Below are 20681 nucleotides of genomic sequence, written 5' to 3' on the forward strand. Positions count from 1 at the left end.
CTTTGAGCTTTGTAACTTTGCAGATCTTTTTTATGCTCAAACAGCAACATTACAGACTAACTAAAGTTGAAAAAGTGAAAAAGCATAATAGGACCCCTTTAAAATGATTTTTGAGTGGATTTTGAGCAATTATCATTCTAGATTAGCTCAGAATAGCAAGTCGAGATTTTTATTTATTTAAAAAAAAATTTTTTTGGGTGCATATGATGAGTTTATTTGCAAAAACAGATAACTCAGTTTTTATAAATGTTCATAAATCATGTTTTTATTGTGTTATCAAGTATTTATTGTGTTAGTTAGCTAGTTAGTTATTATTTAATCAAAACACCCAACTGCAGTTTGATTGATATTAATTGGAATGCAGTATAAAAAAAAAACCATGATTTTTGAACTTTTTTTTTTAAACGGAGTTATCTGTTTTTGCAAATTAACTCTTCATATAGGCCTAGAGATTAATCAAACCAAAACAGCTGATTTAGATATGAAAAGGCTGTCTGATTGACATTAACTCACTAATCATGGATCACTTGCTTTTTTTGTGACATTTTGGTTGTTGAAATGTCTCTAAATATATTTGTAGTTTTAATAACAAATTATATAAATGTATTAACCCCATTTATTTATTTCCATCATTGTTAAAAACGCCGTTAATATCATTTTGACAAAGCATTACATTTGAAACTGTATTAAAATAAATAATTGCATGTTCCTTTTCTGACACAATCACTTCACGTGGAGGACACTGCAGGCCATGGAACAGGCGTGTTTTATTGGCTCTTCCACAGAACACCTTTACTTGCTCTATCAAGGTTATCCGAGATGCCCAATGTACAGCAGCACATCAGCATGTGTGAGGCGTCCAGATGATGTCTGCGCTGTCTCTCAAATAAGCTTCGACCACAGACCAATACAGCACCACTGAACGCATATCAAATCATAATTCATTATCTAACATACAGACAGACAGGACGAACGTAAGCATTTAAGCGTAATTTGTAATTCATCACGCGGCATTACGCGCTCACAATGTACCATTATTACGCAACAGCTGCGCGTTCACTGAGGCATTATACGTCAAAAAAATAATGATGGATGTTTTTCTTTCTTATGATGCACTGAAGGGATTAAGCGAATTTTCGATCGGGAAAATAGAAGAGACGGAATACATTCTATGTTTGCTCTCGCGTTTCTGTAGTCTTAGCCGCTGCCCAGAGGTTTGGAAACGGCAGAGACTAAACCATAGACCGTTTCGAATAACACAGCCTACGATTTGTTTTTCCGTCGGAAATTAATGCAGAAGAGATACTCACTGCTTCCCCTGCGGATGTCTTGCTGATGCTGATGGAGAGCTACTGTTATTATGGCGGTGTGTGTGTGTGTGTGTGTGTGTGTAATTGACTGAAGCGCATCCGCTCCCGTCGCTGCTGTTTGATGTCAGCTGTATCGCAGCAGATAACTGGCTGATCAATGTGACAAATACCATTTTACACATATCCACAATTACTTTGAGCATGTGTGTTCGGTGATTTATGTGAAGGAAAGGACAGTAAAAATTTCAGATATGCTGCAAAAAGAGTCCTTCGGGCGGATAAAAAGGTGTTTTAAAGCAAGTGGAATTGAAATTAGATTAAATTATTTAATGTAATAATATGTGTCAAGTAGCTACGTTTGACACAAAAGTGATATTTAGCAGTAATTTAGTACGCTCTATTTATTTTGTTTTATTTTATTGCACGTCTCATCTAGATTATCAAAATTTCCATTTTATTTTCTTAGTCTATTAGATGTTAGACTAAAGGCAAATTAGTTAAACATACATATGGTGGCTAGTTGTCGCACAAAATGTTTTACAATGTGTTAGTTTAGAATCAAAAGTTTTACATTCAGACAAGAGTCAACTAAATAAACAAGATGTATTTTCTTTAGGTCAGACTGGCTGTTTTTTTTTTTTTAATGATATATATATATATATATATATCATATATGTGTCCGTTTGCTAAATGACTAAATGTGTGTGTGTACATCATTATATATACATATCCCAAAAAATCATGGTAATTTTGGCAATTGTGGTTATACTTTTGTGAAAGTAGTGCATGCAAGACACAGACTGAATTCTCTCTGCTATCAGACTCAACTCTGTCTGAGTTTATCATCTCTCTGCAGGACGCGTGCTCTGGATTTGCCAAACTTTATGAATTTATTATGCCAACTCTTTCATCTAGTCCTTCATTTCAGCCTACATTTCTTTTTCTTACCTTAAATTAACTGAAAACTAACTTCAGAAGAGGTGTCAGTGTGGCCACTTGGCCAGATCTGCACATTAGTACCAGGTTTACGAATGTAGTTTGATTAATTATGATTACGAATGTCTCCTGAGTGTATTTATAGCTGTAGAAATCAGTGGATGATGTTTTTTTTGTAAAATTCAGACAGAAGTCAAAGGTCACCTGACCAACTCTGTCTTGACTTAATTTTCACGTGCAACATCGTGTCCTTTCAAAAGGGCATTTTATGTATTCAGGATTTCACTGTGCCTAAATTGTCACTAGATGGCAGTGTGGTTTTTAAAATAACTATTTGTTTTAAACAGGACTCTCCAACTTCTTTCTACCCCAAATCCGATTGCACACGAAATGAAAAGTCACATGCCAAACTACTGAACTGCTCTTTCCAGATTTATCATGGATGTTGAGGATAATACCAGGTCAGTCCTGGATAACTTTCCACCACTTACAGTATTTACAGTAACTGGGACTCTTAAATTAGCCATGACCCTAATCCTGCTGGTGACTGCTTTAATGCCACAAATAATCTAAGGGAATATTTTATAGGCTATACTAAATGTTATACTTCTATATATCTTTACACAGGCCTGAAAACGATGTAAATATACAGTTACCAAATGTACAGAGATGAGTTAGAAAATGTTTTTGCTATTTAGTTTGATTTAGTACTGTATTAAACTACTATTAAATGTTTTAGTATCAAGCACAGGCTCAGACAAAACCACAGTTGCTGGTAAGGCACAGATGCACCCAGAACCTGATCCAAGAAATCATGTAACAGCCTAAAGTGCACCCCTGACAGTCGATAAATAGTTTTTCTTAGGAAATGAGTGCTTTTGAGTCAGCTTCTTCCAAAACTGTCCTGCCCAAGCACACAAAGCGCTCTAACACTTTCAATTCCACGTGGGAAGCTGTGAACATCTGGACGATGGGCGAATATGTACTCTTTTACAAACCAAAACATACTCATTTGAATTGCTTATCATGTCTCTATAATATTAGTCTTGTTTCTCAAGTTGAACGGGTAAGAAATATTAATCAATATTAACATTTTGCAATTTTCCATGCATATTTCTCAATGTAAATATGATAATATTTATGTTTATATCACTGAATACATGGTAGACTGTGTGAGAAAATACCCCTTTTCTTGTCTAAACGCCAACAAAGCCTGTCTAATCTAGAGGTATTAAATCAAAACGAAACTTTCCTGGGATTGTAAAGGGCAAGGCCAGCGAGGATAAGAGCATAATGCCAAATTAAGTGTGTGTGTGTGTGTGTGTGTGTGTGTGTGTGTGTTTGTTCACAGTTGTTCCTGATCATTCATGTAATACATGTTGGCATCAGATAATCACCTCAATGAACTAATTTGCCCTCATTTGCTGCAACTCTAAAGGTTAGATATGGTCTGGTTAATTATGGGATGTGGGCAGAACTTACTTGGAATTCAGAGCGGCCGATGACACTCCAGACTGCCGAAACATGAGCAGCACTGAAAATATTTCCAAACTCCAGAGGAACACTGACCCCAAACCTTAAAGGGGTCATATGATGCGATTTCAAGTTTTCCTTTCTCTTTGGAGTGTTACAAGCTGATTGTGCATAGATAAGATCCCTGAAGTTGCAAAGACTAAAGTCTCAAAACCAAAGAGCTATTCTTTATCAAAGTTAAGACTCTGAAAAACATTTCATAATAAATTATATAACAATAATTATATAAAATATTATACAGTTATGAAAATGGCTACTTTAATTTAGGTGGTTATGACAGCTCTGCAAGTTGTATATAATGTTACTAATTATTTCTATTTTAAATATGTGCTGTTATTTTGAACTTTCTATTCATCAAAGAATCCTGAAAAAATGCATAATGGTTTCCACAAAAATATTAATCTTTAGTTAACATAACTGTTTTCAACACTGATAATAATAAGAAATGTTTCTTGAGCAGCAAATAAAGCATATTAGAGTAAGTGACACTGAAGACTGGAGTAATGATGCTGAAAATTCAGCTTTGCATCACATGAATAAATTACATATTAAAATATATTCAAATAGAAAACAGTTATTTTTAAATTATAACAATATTCCACAGTATCACTGTTTTTACTATATTTGTTTATGAAATAAATGCAGCCTTGGTGATCATAAGAGCCTTTTTTGCAAGTCCCAGCTAACAAAAATACATTCTTAGAAAATGTTGCTAACGTTCGCATTAAGCTATGAAACCATTATTTCGGAATGTTGTTGGAATGGTCAAAATGTCTAGTTTTTTAAACAACTTTTTTTTTCTTAATCATATGAAAGTTAAGGTAACATGCCATTTTATAATTTTGCAAACATTACGGGAACCTTGCTTTTGAATGTTCTCTGAATGTTCTGAAACAAGCAGGCCTGACATTTAAAAAATGTCCAATTAAACGTTTCAGAAAAAATGTTCACCAACAATGTATAAATAACATTATGAAGTGATTTAAAAAAAATGTATAAACAACATTTTTAGAACATTATTAAAGATCAGATAACCTTGAATGAACGTTCTTTTAATGTTACTATAAGAATGTTTGTTAATAACTTTGAGAGAACCTAGCCAGAACGTTAGCCAATGTTCCGAGAACGTTCCCTGTAAGATGACATATAGTAAATCCAGTCTACAGTTGGCTTGGATGTTTCACCAGTGCACAATCATAGTGTAGTTGTATTTTTAAGAATTATTGTTCATAAGTTAGGTTGAACTTTTCACTCTTGTTCATTAAATAAACCTGCTTGAATAAGTCCAGCTGTAAAGTTGGGAAAGTATCGGTTGCAACAGCAGCCATGTTGTTTGTCTGTGATTAATGTTTGTTTAGATATCACACAAGGCCATATTCAGCTCATCTGCGCATCAAACGCCTGTGCACGAATCACAAACACACAATTAAAGCAGCAGTCATTTTATGTCTAATGATGTCTCAGAAACGAAATCTCTTTCCGCGCAGTCGGAGTCTGGACTGTGGCGATAGGAATAAAATCAGAAGTGTTCCTCCTTCGGTTACAACCTCCTCCGTCTAAGCAAAAGCGTGTGGTATTTCTGTTTCTACAAAGCAGCAGATGGAGATCAGAGCCTGCGGATTGATGTGTTCGCATGTAATATTTATATTCAACACTGGTCTATGCATTCTCTGCTCTACTGATTTGTCCATTTGAATGTTCCAGGTTTATACAATTCCACATGGTGTAGATAAAAGTGTAGGCTTTCCTTCCAACCCTCCATTCTCTTCTCCTCCCTGTAGGGTACGCTTAATTACTTTATTCTATCATTCTTTAAATCAACAATCATGTTTTACATGAATGCCAATAAAAAAAAAAAAAAATTAAATGCAAACTGCAAGTTTATGTTTATATGTCAGAATTGGAATAATATAATATAATATTTACAGAAAGAGTTCTGATGCTTAAATCTGATTGACGGTCAGTTGTGCTTTTTTTTTAAGGGATTTTTTCTGCACTTTACATCGTTATGCCAGTAGGTGGCAGCAAGTGACTGTCTATCACAAGTGGGCCGCACCAGCCGCACACGTCCTGAAAAGTGACCAGGGCTGCGCTTCCCAAAAGCATCGTAAGCCAAAGTTGATCGTAGCTCCATTGGTTTACAATGCTTTTGGGAAACGCAGCCCAGAACATTTCGCATTTCGCCCCCTGGTGGCTGGCTGCAGTATAGGTTAGAAACCCCACCCTCTTCATGTAAACAAATGGGACATGAGCCAAACTAAAATATCAAATTACTGTTGTTGTTTCTGTATTTTTAGGTAGTTATTATAATGCTATTGTATGTTCAAGTATTTGTTTTTCTAAAAAATTAGTTTGAGTTATTTTATGCTATAAAAACAGTGTGGCGTTGTGTTTGTGTGCTTGAGATTGAGTTTGCGGGAGTTTGGGCGGGACCTTAATATCATATCATAGCTATCACTATACGCAGACTCAGGGTCTTGGGCTCCAAATGATGGTATTAGCACAAAGTAACAGTGCCTATTTCTGGGACATATTAGCTTATTTTTCTAAAGTGGAGGAAACTAGATATGTGTCACCCATCTATTTTTTTTTATTTTACAGTCTATCCACATTTAGTTTTAACTTGAATGTGCTATGCTTCCAGTGTCATTTGCTTCCAGTTATTTTTAACTGTACAAAAACAACTTCTTGTGCTTTAACTAAATTATAAACAAATAGCACAAACAGGTTTACCATTTAGGCCTACTGCACTTTGTTCTTCTTACAGCTATTTACCTATAGCAACTATTGAATTGGGAGTCTTGCACATTCACAGAATAGCTTACTTTCACATTGCAAAATAAATTGGATAGGCCCACAATTCATTCAAAAACACTCATTCTGGAACTGGTTTAAGTGACAAATGCTAATTCATTCAGGAAGAAGCAAGCGCGTGAGTCATTCAGTCATTCACTCAAATAATTTGTTCGCAAAGACTGGTTTATTCAGGAAGAAACATTAGACTGATTTTATGAGTAAAGCATCATTCCTTCAACTGATTTGTTCAAAAACGCTCATTCCTCTAATAATGAAACAATTGAGTGAGTCATTCAATGAATCAAACAATTCTTTCAAAAACTCTAGAGTTAGGAAACGCAGAGAAACGCAGCTTTTACTGTGGCTTTGTTTAGAACTACTTTCGTTAAAGTTGCAAAACCAGTAAAAGCAGCTGGCAATACTGTGTCTGAAATATTTGTTACTCAGTATTAAATTCTTGTTCATTTAGCTGCTGTTTACAAGGATTATCACACAATCATGCTGTATTTTTCTTTCTTTTTTTTTTTGCTTGATATTGCTTAAATATGATATTATATTGGCACCAGTATGCTTTTGATTCATATCACAAGAAGTGGTTCGGAGAATTATAAGCCTATATTATATCATATCATATCATATCATATCATATCATATCATATCATATCATATCATATTATATTACATTACATTACATTACATTACATTATATTAATTATATTATATTATAAAGCTGTTTGTAAAATGGATTATATTATAATATCGATATAATAATACAAATATAATAATACAAAAATAATACAAATAATAAAACAAACATAAAATGTCAACCAAACATTTATTATAGCTTTAGAATAACTACATTTTCTGGACTGAAAAGCTGAACAGCAGTCCCAAAATGAAGTTTTAGTGATGTAGCCTGAGTAAGGTTTCCTTGTGAGAGTGTGTTATGCTTTCCCTGAAACATTCCATAGAGCTTAATCATAATAAAGAGAAGCAATATGAGCACCATGGCCTGCTGTAAATCACCAGATGTTCAGCAGAGAAATGCTGTCTGCTCATTACTGACTGGATCTTCATGATTTAGCTTTAGCGAGAAGCATATAGAGTTCAGAGACTCGAGCTCAGTGAATTTCCACAGAAATATTATATTACATTACATTACATTACATTACATTACATTAATTATATTATATTATAAAGCTGTTTGTAAAATGGATTATATTATAATATCGATATAATAATACAAATATAATAATACAAAAATAATACAAATAATAAAACAAACATAAAATGTCAACCAAACATTTATTATAGCTTTAGAATAACTACATTTTCTGGACTGAAAAGCTGAACAGCAGTCCCAAAATGAAGTTTTAGTGATGTAGCCTGAGTAAGGTTTCCTTGTGAGAGTGTGTTATGCTTTCCCTGAAACATTCCATAGAGCTTAATCATAATAAAGAGAAGCAATATGAGCACCATGGCCTGCTGTAAATCACCAGATGTTCAGCAGAGAAATGCTGTCTGCTCATTACTGACTGGATCTTCATGATTTAGCTTTAGCGAGAAGCATATAGAGTTCAGAGACTCGAGCTCAGTGAATTTCCACAGAATTCCAGATATTCACATCCCTCTCATTCTTAAAACAGTAACAGAGAAGATCTTGGAGGGGGTGGGGGTCTAAGCAGGCTGCGTTGCGTCAGCTGTCTTGAGTGACGTCAGTACCAGGTGTCATGGATTAATCATTTGGCTGCTTCCTGTTACTGAATATTTCTCCATATGACTGTACATATATTTTGAGTGTTTTCTTCATGGTCTAATCAGGATTGGTAATTTGGTAATATAGTGTTACTGAGCACTAGACAGATTATTTCTGTACTTATATGGATATGCTCTTTGTCCTCACATGCCATTATTGAATTGAATTGTCAAGTTAAAGGAAGTATTTAAAGAAGGCATTTAAAAAGTATGTAAATAAACTATAGCCTAATACTCAGAAAAAGTACACCTATCAATAAATATAACGATTAAATGAATAAGTAAATATAATAAAAATATGACTATAATTATTTTAAATGAACATGAATTTAGTACAATTACAAAAAAAACAAAACAAAACAAAAACAAATTCCCACAAGATGCATTCTAGCATTTAAAAATTAAACAGAACATATCTTGAAAAGTGTTTTCAAAAGATAAACTTTTAACAAAAAAATAAAATAAAATCATTCAATCAGCATATCATTTAATTAATTCAATTAGTTTTATAATTAGTTGACAACCCAATAAGTGACAGTCATTTTCAAACAATTAACTAAACGTAGTGTACTATTGATTTTTTTTTTCTAAGTCAATAATTCATCAATAAAAAGACACACTGCATAACAATGGTAATGAGTTTTGAACTGTAAATGTTCATTACAACATTTTCCGAAGATCACGAGCAGTGAATATATTTTCATTATGTCTCTCATATCTTAATGGCTTATGTTACGCAACAATCAAATGTTCAATGCTAAAATGTTTTCTCTGAGTAACAGGTGTGAGAAATCTTGTAATTAACAGTAACCTGATCTGTTTACCTGTTCCAAACGTATGAAACCGTGAAGGAATATAGCAGATAACAGTCATGCATCTTTTAATCATCTGAACCAAGGATCTATTGTTTGCTCCATGGGAATAAGTCTGAATGATGAAAGAGAGATGGCACAAATTCAGGAGCGAGTTTCGCAATTCAGCGAATGATGTAGAAATATGAATATCTTACATCTTACTTGTTGAGTCCAGAGCCAAGTCCAGTCAACTGTAAGTCAAGCTGTAACTCAGAACATGTATTACTATAAATCTAAAGATTAAAGTTTCAACAAATATTGCACAACACTTCATGTGGAGTTAAATACAAATCAGATGAGCAAAATACAATTATATAAAATTTGCAAGTACAATTATATAAAATGCATGTATAAAATAGAGTAGATCAGAGGGTTGTGTAACATGTACAGGTAACACGTTCTGACCAAAACCATACACACACATCAACACACACTCACTAAATCCATGGCATCCCTTTGCTTATTTTAGTATCTTTGCTCTCAATGCCAAAGGATTTAAAGTCACTAACTAGGTGGTAAATCCTCAACAGAGCACAAGACACACTCAGCTGCTCATGAAGCAGGTCCTCTGAGCAGACATCTGGACCTAAACACTCAAGACATCAAGGGAACATACAGGTGAGCCTTTACAGTAAATCATACTTAAGCAGACTACTTGTTGTAGCATATGATTATAAATTGTATGATATTTTACTACTTCTTTGAGACAATAGAGAAGGCCCAAGCACAGACCACACACTTTTTTTTTCATGTTATATGGAGACATTCCATAGACGTAATGTTTTGTATTTATTTATTTATTTTTTATCTTACCCCCTCACACAAAACATTCTGCATTTTTGGACTTTCAAAAAAACTTCATTCTGTTTGATTCATAAGCTTGTTTCCTCATGGGGACCAAAAAAATGTCCACACAATGTCAAAATTTACTATTATTTTATTATTACTATACTTGTGTTGGAATACCAGGACAACACACACATTTATACAATTATAAAAATACCCTGCAGTTGTACTTTTGGTATACTAAACTGGTACTTAAAGTCTGCTAAATTGGAACAACTCATTTTGTGCTTAATGTACTTTAATTGTGCAATTAAGTAGTGCTGAGGTCTAACTAAAGATATACTGAAGTATATTTGATTGTGCTAAAGTGGAACTATTGCAAGTAAACTTCAGGTGCACTTGAAATATCTTGCATTTAAAGACTGATATTATACAGGGATCATACAATCCTTATTAATAGTGATATTAAAACACATTTTAGGCATAATGTTAAGAAATGTACATTATGCAATAAAGAAATACTCCAAATACTCTTAAGTGATATTTTAATAAAAATGTTAATGGACTTAAAGTTTGTGTTTTGAGTTTTGTCTTCCTAGTTTTCCTGAGTTGTCTGAATAGTTATCCTGTCCACCTGGTGTCTATTAATTAACTAATTTGTTCCCTTTGTTTGCCTTGTGTATTTAAGCCCTGTTATCGCCCTGTCTTTGTCCATCTTTTTAAAATTGTTGAAAGTGGCTATTTCCTGTGTTTGCGTAATTAAAGATTGTTCTTTGAAGAATTCCTCATCGTGCAAGTTTCTATATTACCATTACGTGACAGAAGTATATTTAGTATGAGATAAATTTATTTTAAATAAATTATGGCATAGGTTTTTTTTCCCTTGTACTAGGGTATATACACTCTGGCTTGCTTGTGAGTGAAGAACTTTGTTCCAGGTCTCCCCTAATGTTAGCAGCTGATAAAAGAGAAATAACTTGGCAAAATCAAATCATTAAAAAAGCTAAAGCAAAAAGATAAGAGGCCTTAAATTCCTAGGAGCATAGAACGGACCAAAACACTGATGATATGAATATTCAGAGCTGATTTGATTCAATACTAACATGTGAACAGGCGTGAATCCAGTGTTTTTATCTCTCGCTCTGTCAGTTCCAGCATGAAGCCCAGGAGGCATCTGACCTCTGTGGATCTTCTCCCTACGATTCTCAAGCTCCAGGAGAGCCAGAGTCTGGATGACTACATAGACTCCATACGAGAGCTGTCCCAACCCACCTACCCTCTCAGCGGACCCCTCCGGGGCTCCCGTCTGTCCCCGCTACGCATGGCCAAACACCCCAGCATGTCTTTGGCCATCACAGGTTCAGTCCTGGCACACAAGCCCTGGGCTCTCTCTGGACCTGACAATGTATCACTACCCTTGACAGACTTGAAGGGCCCGGCGAGTTCAAATCAGGACCCTCTGGACTGGCTCTTTGCACAAGTGCAGACCGACCCGGAAGACGTGTGCATGATATGATGGAGACAAAAATGATGAGAACTCACAGCCTCTGGAATATGTTGCAATAATCATAAAAGTCGCAATTAATTATTTTATTTTCAGTGTATTAAATAGTGTGATTTTTGAGATAGGAAATAGGGGCTAGTTGTCACACGGGCTAAAAAATAGGTTTCATGAATATCAGGGACTATATTAATCATAGTAGGCCTATCTGTTATCCAAATGAATGGACATTTCTGTTTTTGTTGTTTCATGAATTCAAAGTTTGAAGCTTGGGGTTAGAAATATTTCTTGAAAGAAATTAATACTTCTATTCAGCAAAGATGCATTAAATTGATCAAAAATAATAGAAAAGACATTTATAATGTTATAAAAGATTTCTATTTCAAATAAATAGTTGTTTTGAATTTCTATTCATCAAATATTACTGAGAAAAAAAAAGTGTCCTGCTTTCCACAAAAACATTAAGCAGCACAACATTAATAATAGTAAGAAATGTTTGTTGAGCAGCAAATCAGCACATTAGAATGATTTCTGAAGGATCATGTGACACTGAAGACTGAAGTAATGATTAGATGCTTTGCATTCAGCTTTGCATCACAGGAATAAATTAAATTTAAAATATATTAAAATAGAAAACGGTGATTTTAAATTGCAATACATTTTTGGTCAAAAAAATACAGCCTTGCAAGAGACTTTAAAAAACCTTACCGATCAAAACTTCAGTTTGTGTACATTTTTTGTCTTAAATATTTACTACATATTTGTAGTTTTTCTGTTTAAATTTTTGCTATTTAATATTATGTTTAACAAATGTTGAATGAACTGAAGACTATATTGATGCAAGTAAAAAAAAAAAAAAATAAATAAAAAATATAATTTCAGGTTTGCATTAAAAGACTATGCACTAAATGGACTAAACACAACAACAGAAGAAAGCAATTACATGTCAGCATGCTCTAATAAAAAAAAACGAGTTAGGTTTCGTTTTCCTCTAAGTCACTGTGGTTCTCAGACACACTGGACATGATTTATTTAACCAAAAAAGAATGTTGTCTTGCTGCCAAACAGCTTTACACAACTTGCACAAAACTTCTGGACTGAATCACTGCAACACACACTTCAAATACACTGTCAAGAGCTAAAAGCTCTGAGTTTGCATAAAGGTAATGTAAACATAACTTAGTTTTCTTAGAAAAGGTTTTCTAAAGTAAATACAGCACGCTATCATAGAGCTCAAAGGTCAAAGAGAGCATTAAGACAGCCAAGATATTTCGCAATCCGGTGCTTTCTAACGAGCTGTGCTCCAAAAAGATCCAAAAAAGGGAAAAAAAAGAGAGAATAACTAAATACAAAACATTTAGCTGCAAACATGTCTATCTGGTCTCATTTTTGCAAAGTTTTTATTTTATCAGCCGATCTACGTCTCGAACGACGAATGAGTTGATGACAACTTCTTCAGTATGTCTGAAAAATGGCATCCTTCCCAGTTCCTGATTTTGATGTGGCAATGGTATATCCTCCTTTTCCGTCTAAGTTTTGGGAATCTTGTTCTTGTTAAATTACTGGCAATTTTAAATATTTGCTCATTTCAGAGTGACTCTGCACAACTGTAGGACTATTTAAATTGACTGATGTGTCTGCACCAAGTCTCTTTATGCAATAAAGTGAGCTATGTGGTTTTTTTTTACCTTATAAATAATTGCAATTTTACAGGCACTTATTTAAAGCTAAATAAAACCATCTAACCTAACAGATCACTTAATGGGTTTAAACCTTACAAACTTTCCCGCACAAATTCAGATCTTTAACCACCATGCCACACCACCACAAATGCTGCAATGGGAAATTTCTGCACCAGTGCATTTCATAAAGGGTTTTTTTTACTATAATTTGAAATATATGTTTTCTATTTTAATATATTTTAAGATGTATTTTATTCCTGTGATGCAAAGCAAAATTTTCAGCATCATTACTCTAGTCTTCAGTGTCACATGACCCTTCAGAAATCATTCTAATAGGCTGATTTGCTGCTCAAGAAACATTTCTTATTATTATCAATGTTGAAAACAGTTTGCTATGTAATTTTGTTTTTAGTGGAAACTGTGGTACTTTTTCCTGGATATCTATATTTGTAGGCTATCTATCTGTCTTTATATATACATCAGGGGAGTTTCCTCTGAGGAGGCAAGGGAGGCAGTGCCTCCTCAAAAGAAAAAAGTTTGCAAAACAAAAATAAACAACAGCAATATTACAAAATATAACATTAAAAAGTGTATAAATCACTCTTTTTTTTATAAGGAAACATTGTCTAACAGCTGCACCAGCAGGTAAAGTTACAGTGGGACTGTGCATCTCTCTTGCCTACCCTGAGCCCATTGAGTTTTAACAGACCCCCTGGGGGGAAGTCACGTGAGAGGAGGCTCCGTCGCGATATGACTGGTTATATTCAACTGTGATTGGTTCATGTGATAAATCCCGACTCTTGTGTTTGTGCACGTTCACGAATCTGAATGAACAAAATTATGGCGTTAATGGGGAGACTAATTTAAAAAAGTAAGTAAACAACTCTGTTAAAGGAGACATATTATGCCCCTTTTTACAATATGTAATATAAGTCTCTGGTGTCCCCAGAATGTGTCTGTGAAGTTTCAGCTCAAAATACCCCAGATCATTTATTATATAATTTAGAAAATGCCTATTTTGAGTGAAAGCAGAAACACGCTGTTTTTCGTGCCTGTCTTTTTAAATGCAAATGAGCTGCTGTTCCTCGCCCCCTTTTCCAGAATAGAGCTGCGACATTACAGTTCGTACTTGCTAAAAACATCTGTTTTGGTTCTGATTATCATGTTTATCACGCTGAAAGCATACGTTTTAAACCATATTAGTTTAAACTTATGATATACTGTTCTGAGCGCACACGGACAGAAAGCGGCTGTCACAGCATGTGAGTACTAAACTAAGTTCTCATTCACACACAAGTTAACTTTAAAAACACACATGAGTTACAAAAACAGTCGGTTATGTCTGTGAAGGTAAACAGCTGGGAAATAAATCGCATGTTTATTTTAGATCTGTTTGGCAGCAGCAATATACATTAAATAAATCAATAAATCCACTGCTCTGTTGTCTCCTCTGAGGCTGGGACTCTAAATAGTGTTCTGTGCTCGTCAGTGCATCCAAAGACAGAACAGTTAGCATGTTTTGCTCAAACTTTCGCCATGGCATTACAGCTGGTACACCGTTCTCTCTTGCGAAATCACAATGATGGCGCTGTGGGTGGAAACTTACAGATTAAGGGGCGGTAATATTATAATGAGATCCCTTTGCCACGTCACCAAGGGTGTGAAATCTGACGCGCTCGTTTTCTCAGACGCTTGCTTACCAAAACAAAGTTACTGGGTTAATCTTTTTCTCGTTTCCTTGGTTGGTAGATGCACCGGGGACCTGATTATAGCACTTAAAACCTGGAAAAGTCAGATTTTCATGATATGTCACCTTTAAGTCAAAATAAGACTTAAAATGACATGAAAACATGATCTTTGCATGGGTGTAAAAAACGCGGACCAATGTGAATAAATCTAGATTTAAATGCAAAGAGACAAGATAGTCTTTGCATGACCTGACGTTTTATTCATATCCAAAATGAGGCAATGTGAACATTACTGAGCGCTGAACACTCTTCTGCAGTGTATGTTTCATTCATACTCGAAGCCGGGGGGCGCTCTCACACAGAAAGTTCAAAACAGCTTCATAGAAGCAATAACTTGTGACTGCAGGAAAGTCCAGGAAATGGTTAAGGCTAGAAGGGATACAGCAAAAACTACTGGGCATACGCACATCAATATAGCATAATTTTTCTCACAATATATATATATAAAGTAATTTATTGTTAGCTTCCAGTTTTTGCTGCATCCCTTCTAGCCACAACCCCAGGAAAGGCAGAAATCTTTTGACTTATGAAACGTGAAGACAACACACGCTTGCGACAATGTATGGTTTTTCCAAGTCATCTCCAGGTAATAAATAAAGTATATGAATAATGCAGTGCTAATTGACATAGCATTTATTACAGTAGCTTTTAGAAACTATAACATATATTTTCCATTTTATTCTGTGATAAAAAATGGCAAAAAAGTGTTTGTAGTTTTGTTTGTAAATCAATCATAAAATTGTCATTAGGAAAATACAGGGAAAATAGTATAGAATACAAATTATTGGTTGTTGTCCAGAAGCAATTAAAAGTAAGAGGTAAGAAATAATAATATCTATCTATCTATCTATCTATCTACAGTGCCGTGAAAAGGTTTTTGCCCCCTTCCCGTTTTTATTTTTATTTGCATATTTGTCACACTTTAAAAGATTCAGATCATTAAACTAAATTTAATATTACACAAAGATAATGCAAGTAAATACAAAATGCAGTTTTTAAATGATGATTTCATTTATTAAGGGAAAAAAGCTGTCCAAACCTACCTGGCCCTATGTGAAAAATGAATTGCCCGCACCTTTTAAATCAAGAAAGAACTGTGATTGACCACATTATTTTAGAAAGCGGAGTTAAATTTCACTAGCCACACCCAAGCCTGAGTACTGCCAGACCTGTTCAATCAAGAAATCACTTAAACAGAACCTGTCTGACAAAGTGAAGCATGCTTAAAGAGCAACACATCATGAACCGTAGTGTAATTATACAGAGGAATGAAATGTAAGCAAAAAATAAATACAAAACAATAAATACAAAGGATATACAAAATCATAAATAACAATTAACAATTGAAAAGTGGTATACGGTCTTAAGTGACAATTGCAGCAATTTAGGACAACATGTGCCTCCTCTCCGCATTTCTGTCTCTTACTTCATCCACAAAAATGTGAAAATAGGTCAAAACAACTGACTCATCATGCTTTCTCATAGAGGTTTAAACCTGGCGTTATAGCCATCTATGTTGGGCATCGCCATCAACATTCTTCACTGTTTCTCTCAAATGAGTAACCCTCATGTCGTTCCAAACCTGAATGACTTTCTTTCTTTCTTCCGTGGAACATAAAACATGATATTCTGAGAAATGTAACAGTTTTTTTTCCCCTGTATAATGACAATAAATGCAACAGAAACTACTTGGTAAGTAAGGTAAATTACCTACTTGGTATGGTTTGTTCAAATGTATTTATTTATTTTTTGTATTGACACAAGGATGATTACATTCGTTTTTGGGGTAATCATCCCTTCAATTCACAATTTAAAATGATATTAACTAAGTTAACTACCATTATGTTAGCAAAGCCTGTCTAGGGTCCAAGATCTAGTAAGCCAATGATACCGAAACATAATGATGATAATAAAGAAATAAAGATTTACAAAACTGATTCAGGACTAAATGTATCCCTATAGGCTATGTGCATTTTGCATTTAATGAAACCGGGGAAATGACACAAAATCCCATGAAAATAGGGCATTAGTCAGACTTCAGACTTCTGTCAGACTTAATGATTTTGAGGTCTATCTGCCTCAACATGTCAGACAGTAGCAGTGGTTGCATGTTCTGACGCTGATATGCATCATTGCGCTGCTGAATGTTAACCGCTTGGATGTTGAGTGACTGGTTTTGGTAACTGAGATGCACACAATAGAAGTGATCCCGGGGGAATATACTTTCTTATCTCTAAGAAACACTATGAGTCAAATGTTTGGACTGGGTTTGTTTGCAATATCTAAAAATCCTTTTGATTTAAAAAGGGCTGTGTGCAAATACTTGCAATAGATTAGATTTCATATATTTTGAGTTTAACTAAATGTATGATGCATGTAATATGTATAAAAATGTTTTAAGGGAAACGTTTTTTTGACTTGAACAAAAATACAGCATACGTAACTATATAACACATTTTCACACAGAGCTATTATGTAAATATATAATCAATAATTTGGTCAAATCTCACTTTTTAAGTCAACATGTGCAGTCAGCAATTTATTTCTAACCTGCATTTCTTTGGAATTATTTTGTTCACTTATTTCTCTCACTTTCCCTTCTTTTCCCCCCTTTTCTGTCTCACTTACACTCCCTCCCTTTATGCTCCGACAGGCATCAATTTGGAAATTCCGGTGTAGCAAACGGCATGATTGCTGGGAAATGTTGTGGGTCTGGGAATTCCTCTCGTGCCCTATAAAAGACAGAGGAGAGGCTTTACTCCTCACACTTTCACTACAGCTCCACTAGGACTTACTACTTTCTCTGATAGCTCAGCAAACCACTGCAGCTGATCTTTTTGTGTTTCTTACCTATTTATTACACTAGCAAATAAGTTATGGCATTTTTACCAAGAGCCCTTCTTCTGCTGCTGCTTGCAGTAGTTTGTATTCAACTGAGTGGAGGTAAGACATTAATGACACTTTAATATAGCTTTTTATAGTCAGGTATTGCAGGAATTTGGTGCTTTTTTGATGCTTTTTTCGCATGATGCAGAGAGCTTTTTATGCAGAATTACTATCTTCTGTCAGAATCATGCATTTTAAATGAATCTTTCTATGCTTTTCTATGTTAACAGTCCTAGCTGATGGACCTGACAGGTGCTGGTGTTTGAACAGTTTGAAGAAACGTGTCCCAAGAGAAGAAATTGAAGAATTCTCTATTTTCCCCCGAAGATCAAAGTGTGACAACGTTGAAATCATGTAAGTGTCAATCTCTTAACCTGCATATAATAAAATGCTACATATTATATTTATAGTGACATCCTTAGACACTATAACTTTGTAAACTGGCTGCATATATATATATATATATATATATATGCAGTATAAAACTTAAGGTTTTAATCTTAAAGTATAAATCTGTATGTATATCTTTTTTGCATGAAATCCTATAAGCTAGACTGAATCTTATTAATTTGATGCATTTTTAATGTCTGCAGATTGACACTAAAACCTGTGAATAACTCCACTGAAGTCATCCAGCGCTGCTTGAGTCCAGAAACAAAACAAGGAATTAACCTGCAGGCTTGCTGGAACAAGTACGGAGATTTTATTATGTCACTTGCATTTCTCAATCAGTAATAATGAACTAATACTAAACAATATCAGCCACAAATCTAGGAATCAATTAGTTAATTTTCTTAATGCACTTGTATCCACAAAATAATGTTTATGCATAGTATATATTAGGCATTCGATTAATGTGTGCACTTTTTTTTGTTTAATTTGCAACAGGAAGAACACCAACAACACTTCCCCATTTAAGATATCCAACTGCTTCTAAAGCCATAAATGAAAGTGCAGAAGAGCACAGGAGGACAGAAGGGGGGATCTGGAAACTCTAGAAACCCTGTAAGTGGAATGTCTGTCACATGACCCCGCACTGGCCAATCAGAATGCTGGGTTTTGAGTTTTGGCCTCATGCAGCTGATGGGAAATCACAGAAGACCTGAAAACACCCAGAGCACTGCCAGTAACCGCCGGACGCAGATGTTGTCGGCAAAAGCATTTGGACTAGAATTCACTTGCTGTATGACTGAAGCACTGAATGTATCATTACTCCAAACAGTATTTGAATGACTATATTTAAATGGTTTTATAATTTAACTTATTTTATAATGTCAAACGTTAAAATGTGTTTGACTATTTTTGTCTGACAAGGCCCTTTAATGTCATATGTGATGTGTTAGAACTGACCGAGTCACATTACAATGTTTCTTTGACATGAAATTTTATAACACATGAAATACATTTTGAGGCTACCAAACAAAATATTTTCATAATGGAAGCTACTTTATACAGTTTTGCAATAAAAGCCAATTTCAAGTTATTCTGCACATTTATTGTCCAAATCCATTATATGTTCCTCTTGATATGAGAATGTGTGTATGATTAATTGTATAGGAAACATGTAGCAGTATTGCATAGATAATAGATGTGGAGGAAGATCAGATATTTTGTCCTTCTGAAGTATCTTCACACTATTTGCAGACTTTTTATGTGTAGATTTTACACGAGCCCCATCTACTGGTCATGTCTATAAATGTACACTCAAAATGCCTTAAAGTTTGACGATTGACAATAATTATTTCGCAGATGCGTTTATCCAAATGTCTTGCTTAAGGGTGTGTGGTTCAAACCTTTTTTGGCTTCCAACCCAGACCTTTAACCACTATGTCAATTAATTGAATTTAAAATAGGTTAAAATAGATACCGAGTAAAAATTCAAGGAAAGCCAATGGCCACACAATTTCACATCATCACACATCTACAGCTCATTATATTTACACGCTGTTAGACAACTGAATGAAATAAGCAGGGGGAAATACATTGATTTTTTTATTTTAAAATAAAAGTCATTCATGTGCAAGCAGAAAATATATATAAGTAATAAAATATTTTTTAAAGACGTTTTCGTTTTGCTTTCATCCTGTTATGCCATCATTAATTTTATCATATATTGTCACTGTCAATACTGTTGTAAAGGGCAGCGGAGCACGTCTTTGCACAGAGGACGTAAACTTGACCGAAAGGTTTGTGTGTGTGTGTGTTTTTCTTTCCCTCCTCTCAGGGGAAATCAAAGCTTTTCTCGTAGTTTAACTAAGAGGGTGTGGAGAGAAGAATAGATCCTCAAATTTCCACACTGTCAGTCCAGTTAACGCTTTGTCTCCTTCTGTCTCTTTCCTTTAATTCATATCTCCTCAGAGAAGCAGCAAAATTAAGTTTTGGGCCTGAACTCAAAACAGGGATGGCTTGAGGCTTGAGTAGAGTTGTATAAATAAAATTAACCCCAAACCTAAGCCATGTATTATTTAGATTAAAATAAATAAATAAATACATAAATAAATAAATAAAAAATCCACAATTATTCCGCAAAATAATTAAAAAACGAATAAATAAATAAATAAAAATAAAAATAAATAAAAATGGCCTGATTTGTACATTATATTTTGCATTATGTTACCCAAAAAAATTTCCTTAAAGGGGTCATCGGATGCAAAATTCACTTTTCAAGTTTGAACATAAATGTATGTTGGAAGTGTGTGTGTACACATCCATCCTATAATTATAAAAATCCATCCAGTGTTTTTTTTTAAATCCCTATTTTAAAATCCCCTTTCTCAAACCAGGCTGTTCTGAGATTCCTGTCAGAATGAGGTAGTTCTGTACAGGCCCCTCCCACGATAGTTGATTGACAGTAGTGTTTCAGCACAGACTGGACTGGTGTCTTACCTTAGACC

The 20681-nt window shown here is 34.5% G+C and overlaps 2 protein-coding genes across 2 annotated transcripts in view; one reads left to right on the plus strand and one right to left on the minus strand.

Annotated features, from left to right (window-relative positions):
* LOC107729363 (neuron-specific protein family member 1-like) overlaps positions 1-1436 on the minus strand; it is a 10535-nt gene extending 9099 nt beyond the window's left edge. Inside the window, exon 1 of the mRNA XM_016539844.1 lies at positions 1311-1436. The gene's annotated coding sequence lies outside the window, so the exon portion shown is untranslated. The remainder of the gene's footprint in view (positions 1-1310) is intronic.
* Positions 1437-17656: 16220 nt separating this feature from the next.
* cxcl18b (chemokine (C-X-C motif) ligand 18b) lies at positions 17657-19270 on the plus strand. The gene is made up of 4 exons (XM_016539847.1): positions 17657-17844; positions 18018-18141; positions 18381-18479; positions 18676-19270. Exons 1-4 carry the CDS (start codon positions 17778-17780, stop codon positions 18722-18724), a joined length of 339 nt encoding a protein of 112 aa, XP_016395333.1. The 5' UTR covers positions 17657-17777; the 3' UTR covers positions 18725-19270.
* The last annotated feature ends 1411 nt before the right edge of the window (positions 19271-20681 follow it).

This window comes from Sinocyclocheilus rhinocerous, unplaced genomic scaffold (genome assembly GCF_001515625.1).
Source record: "Sinocyclocheilus rhinocerous isolate Xijiao unplaced genomic scaffold, SAMN03320098_v1.1 scaffold1148, whole genome shotgun sequence".
Lineage (NCBI taxonomy): Eukaryota > Metazoa > Chordata > Actinopteri > Cypriniformes > Cyprinidae > Sinocyclocheilus > Sinocyclocheilus rhinocerous.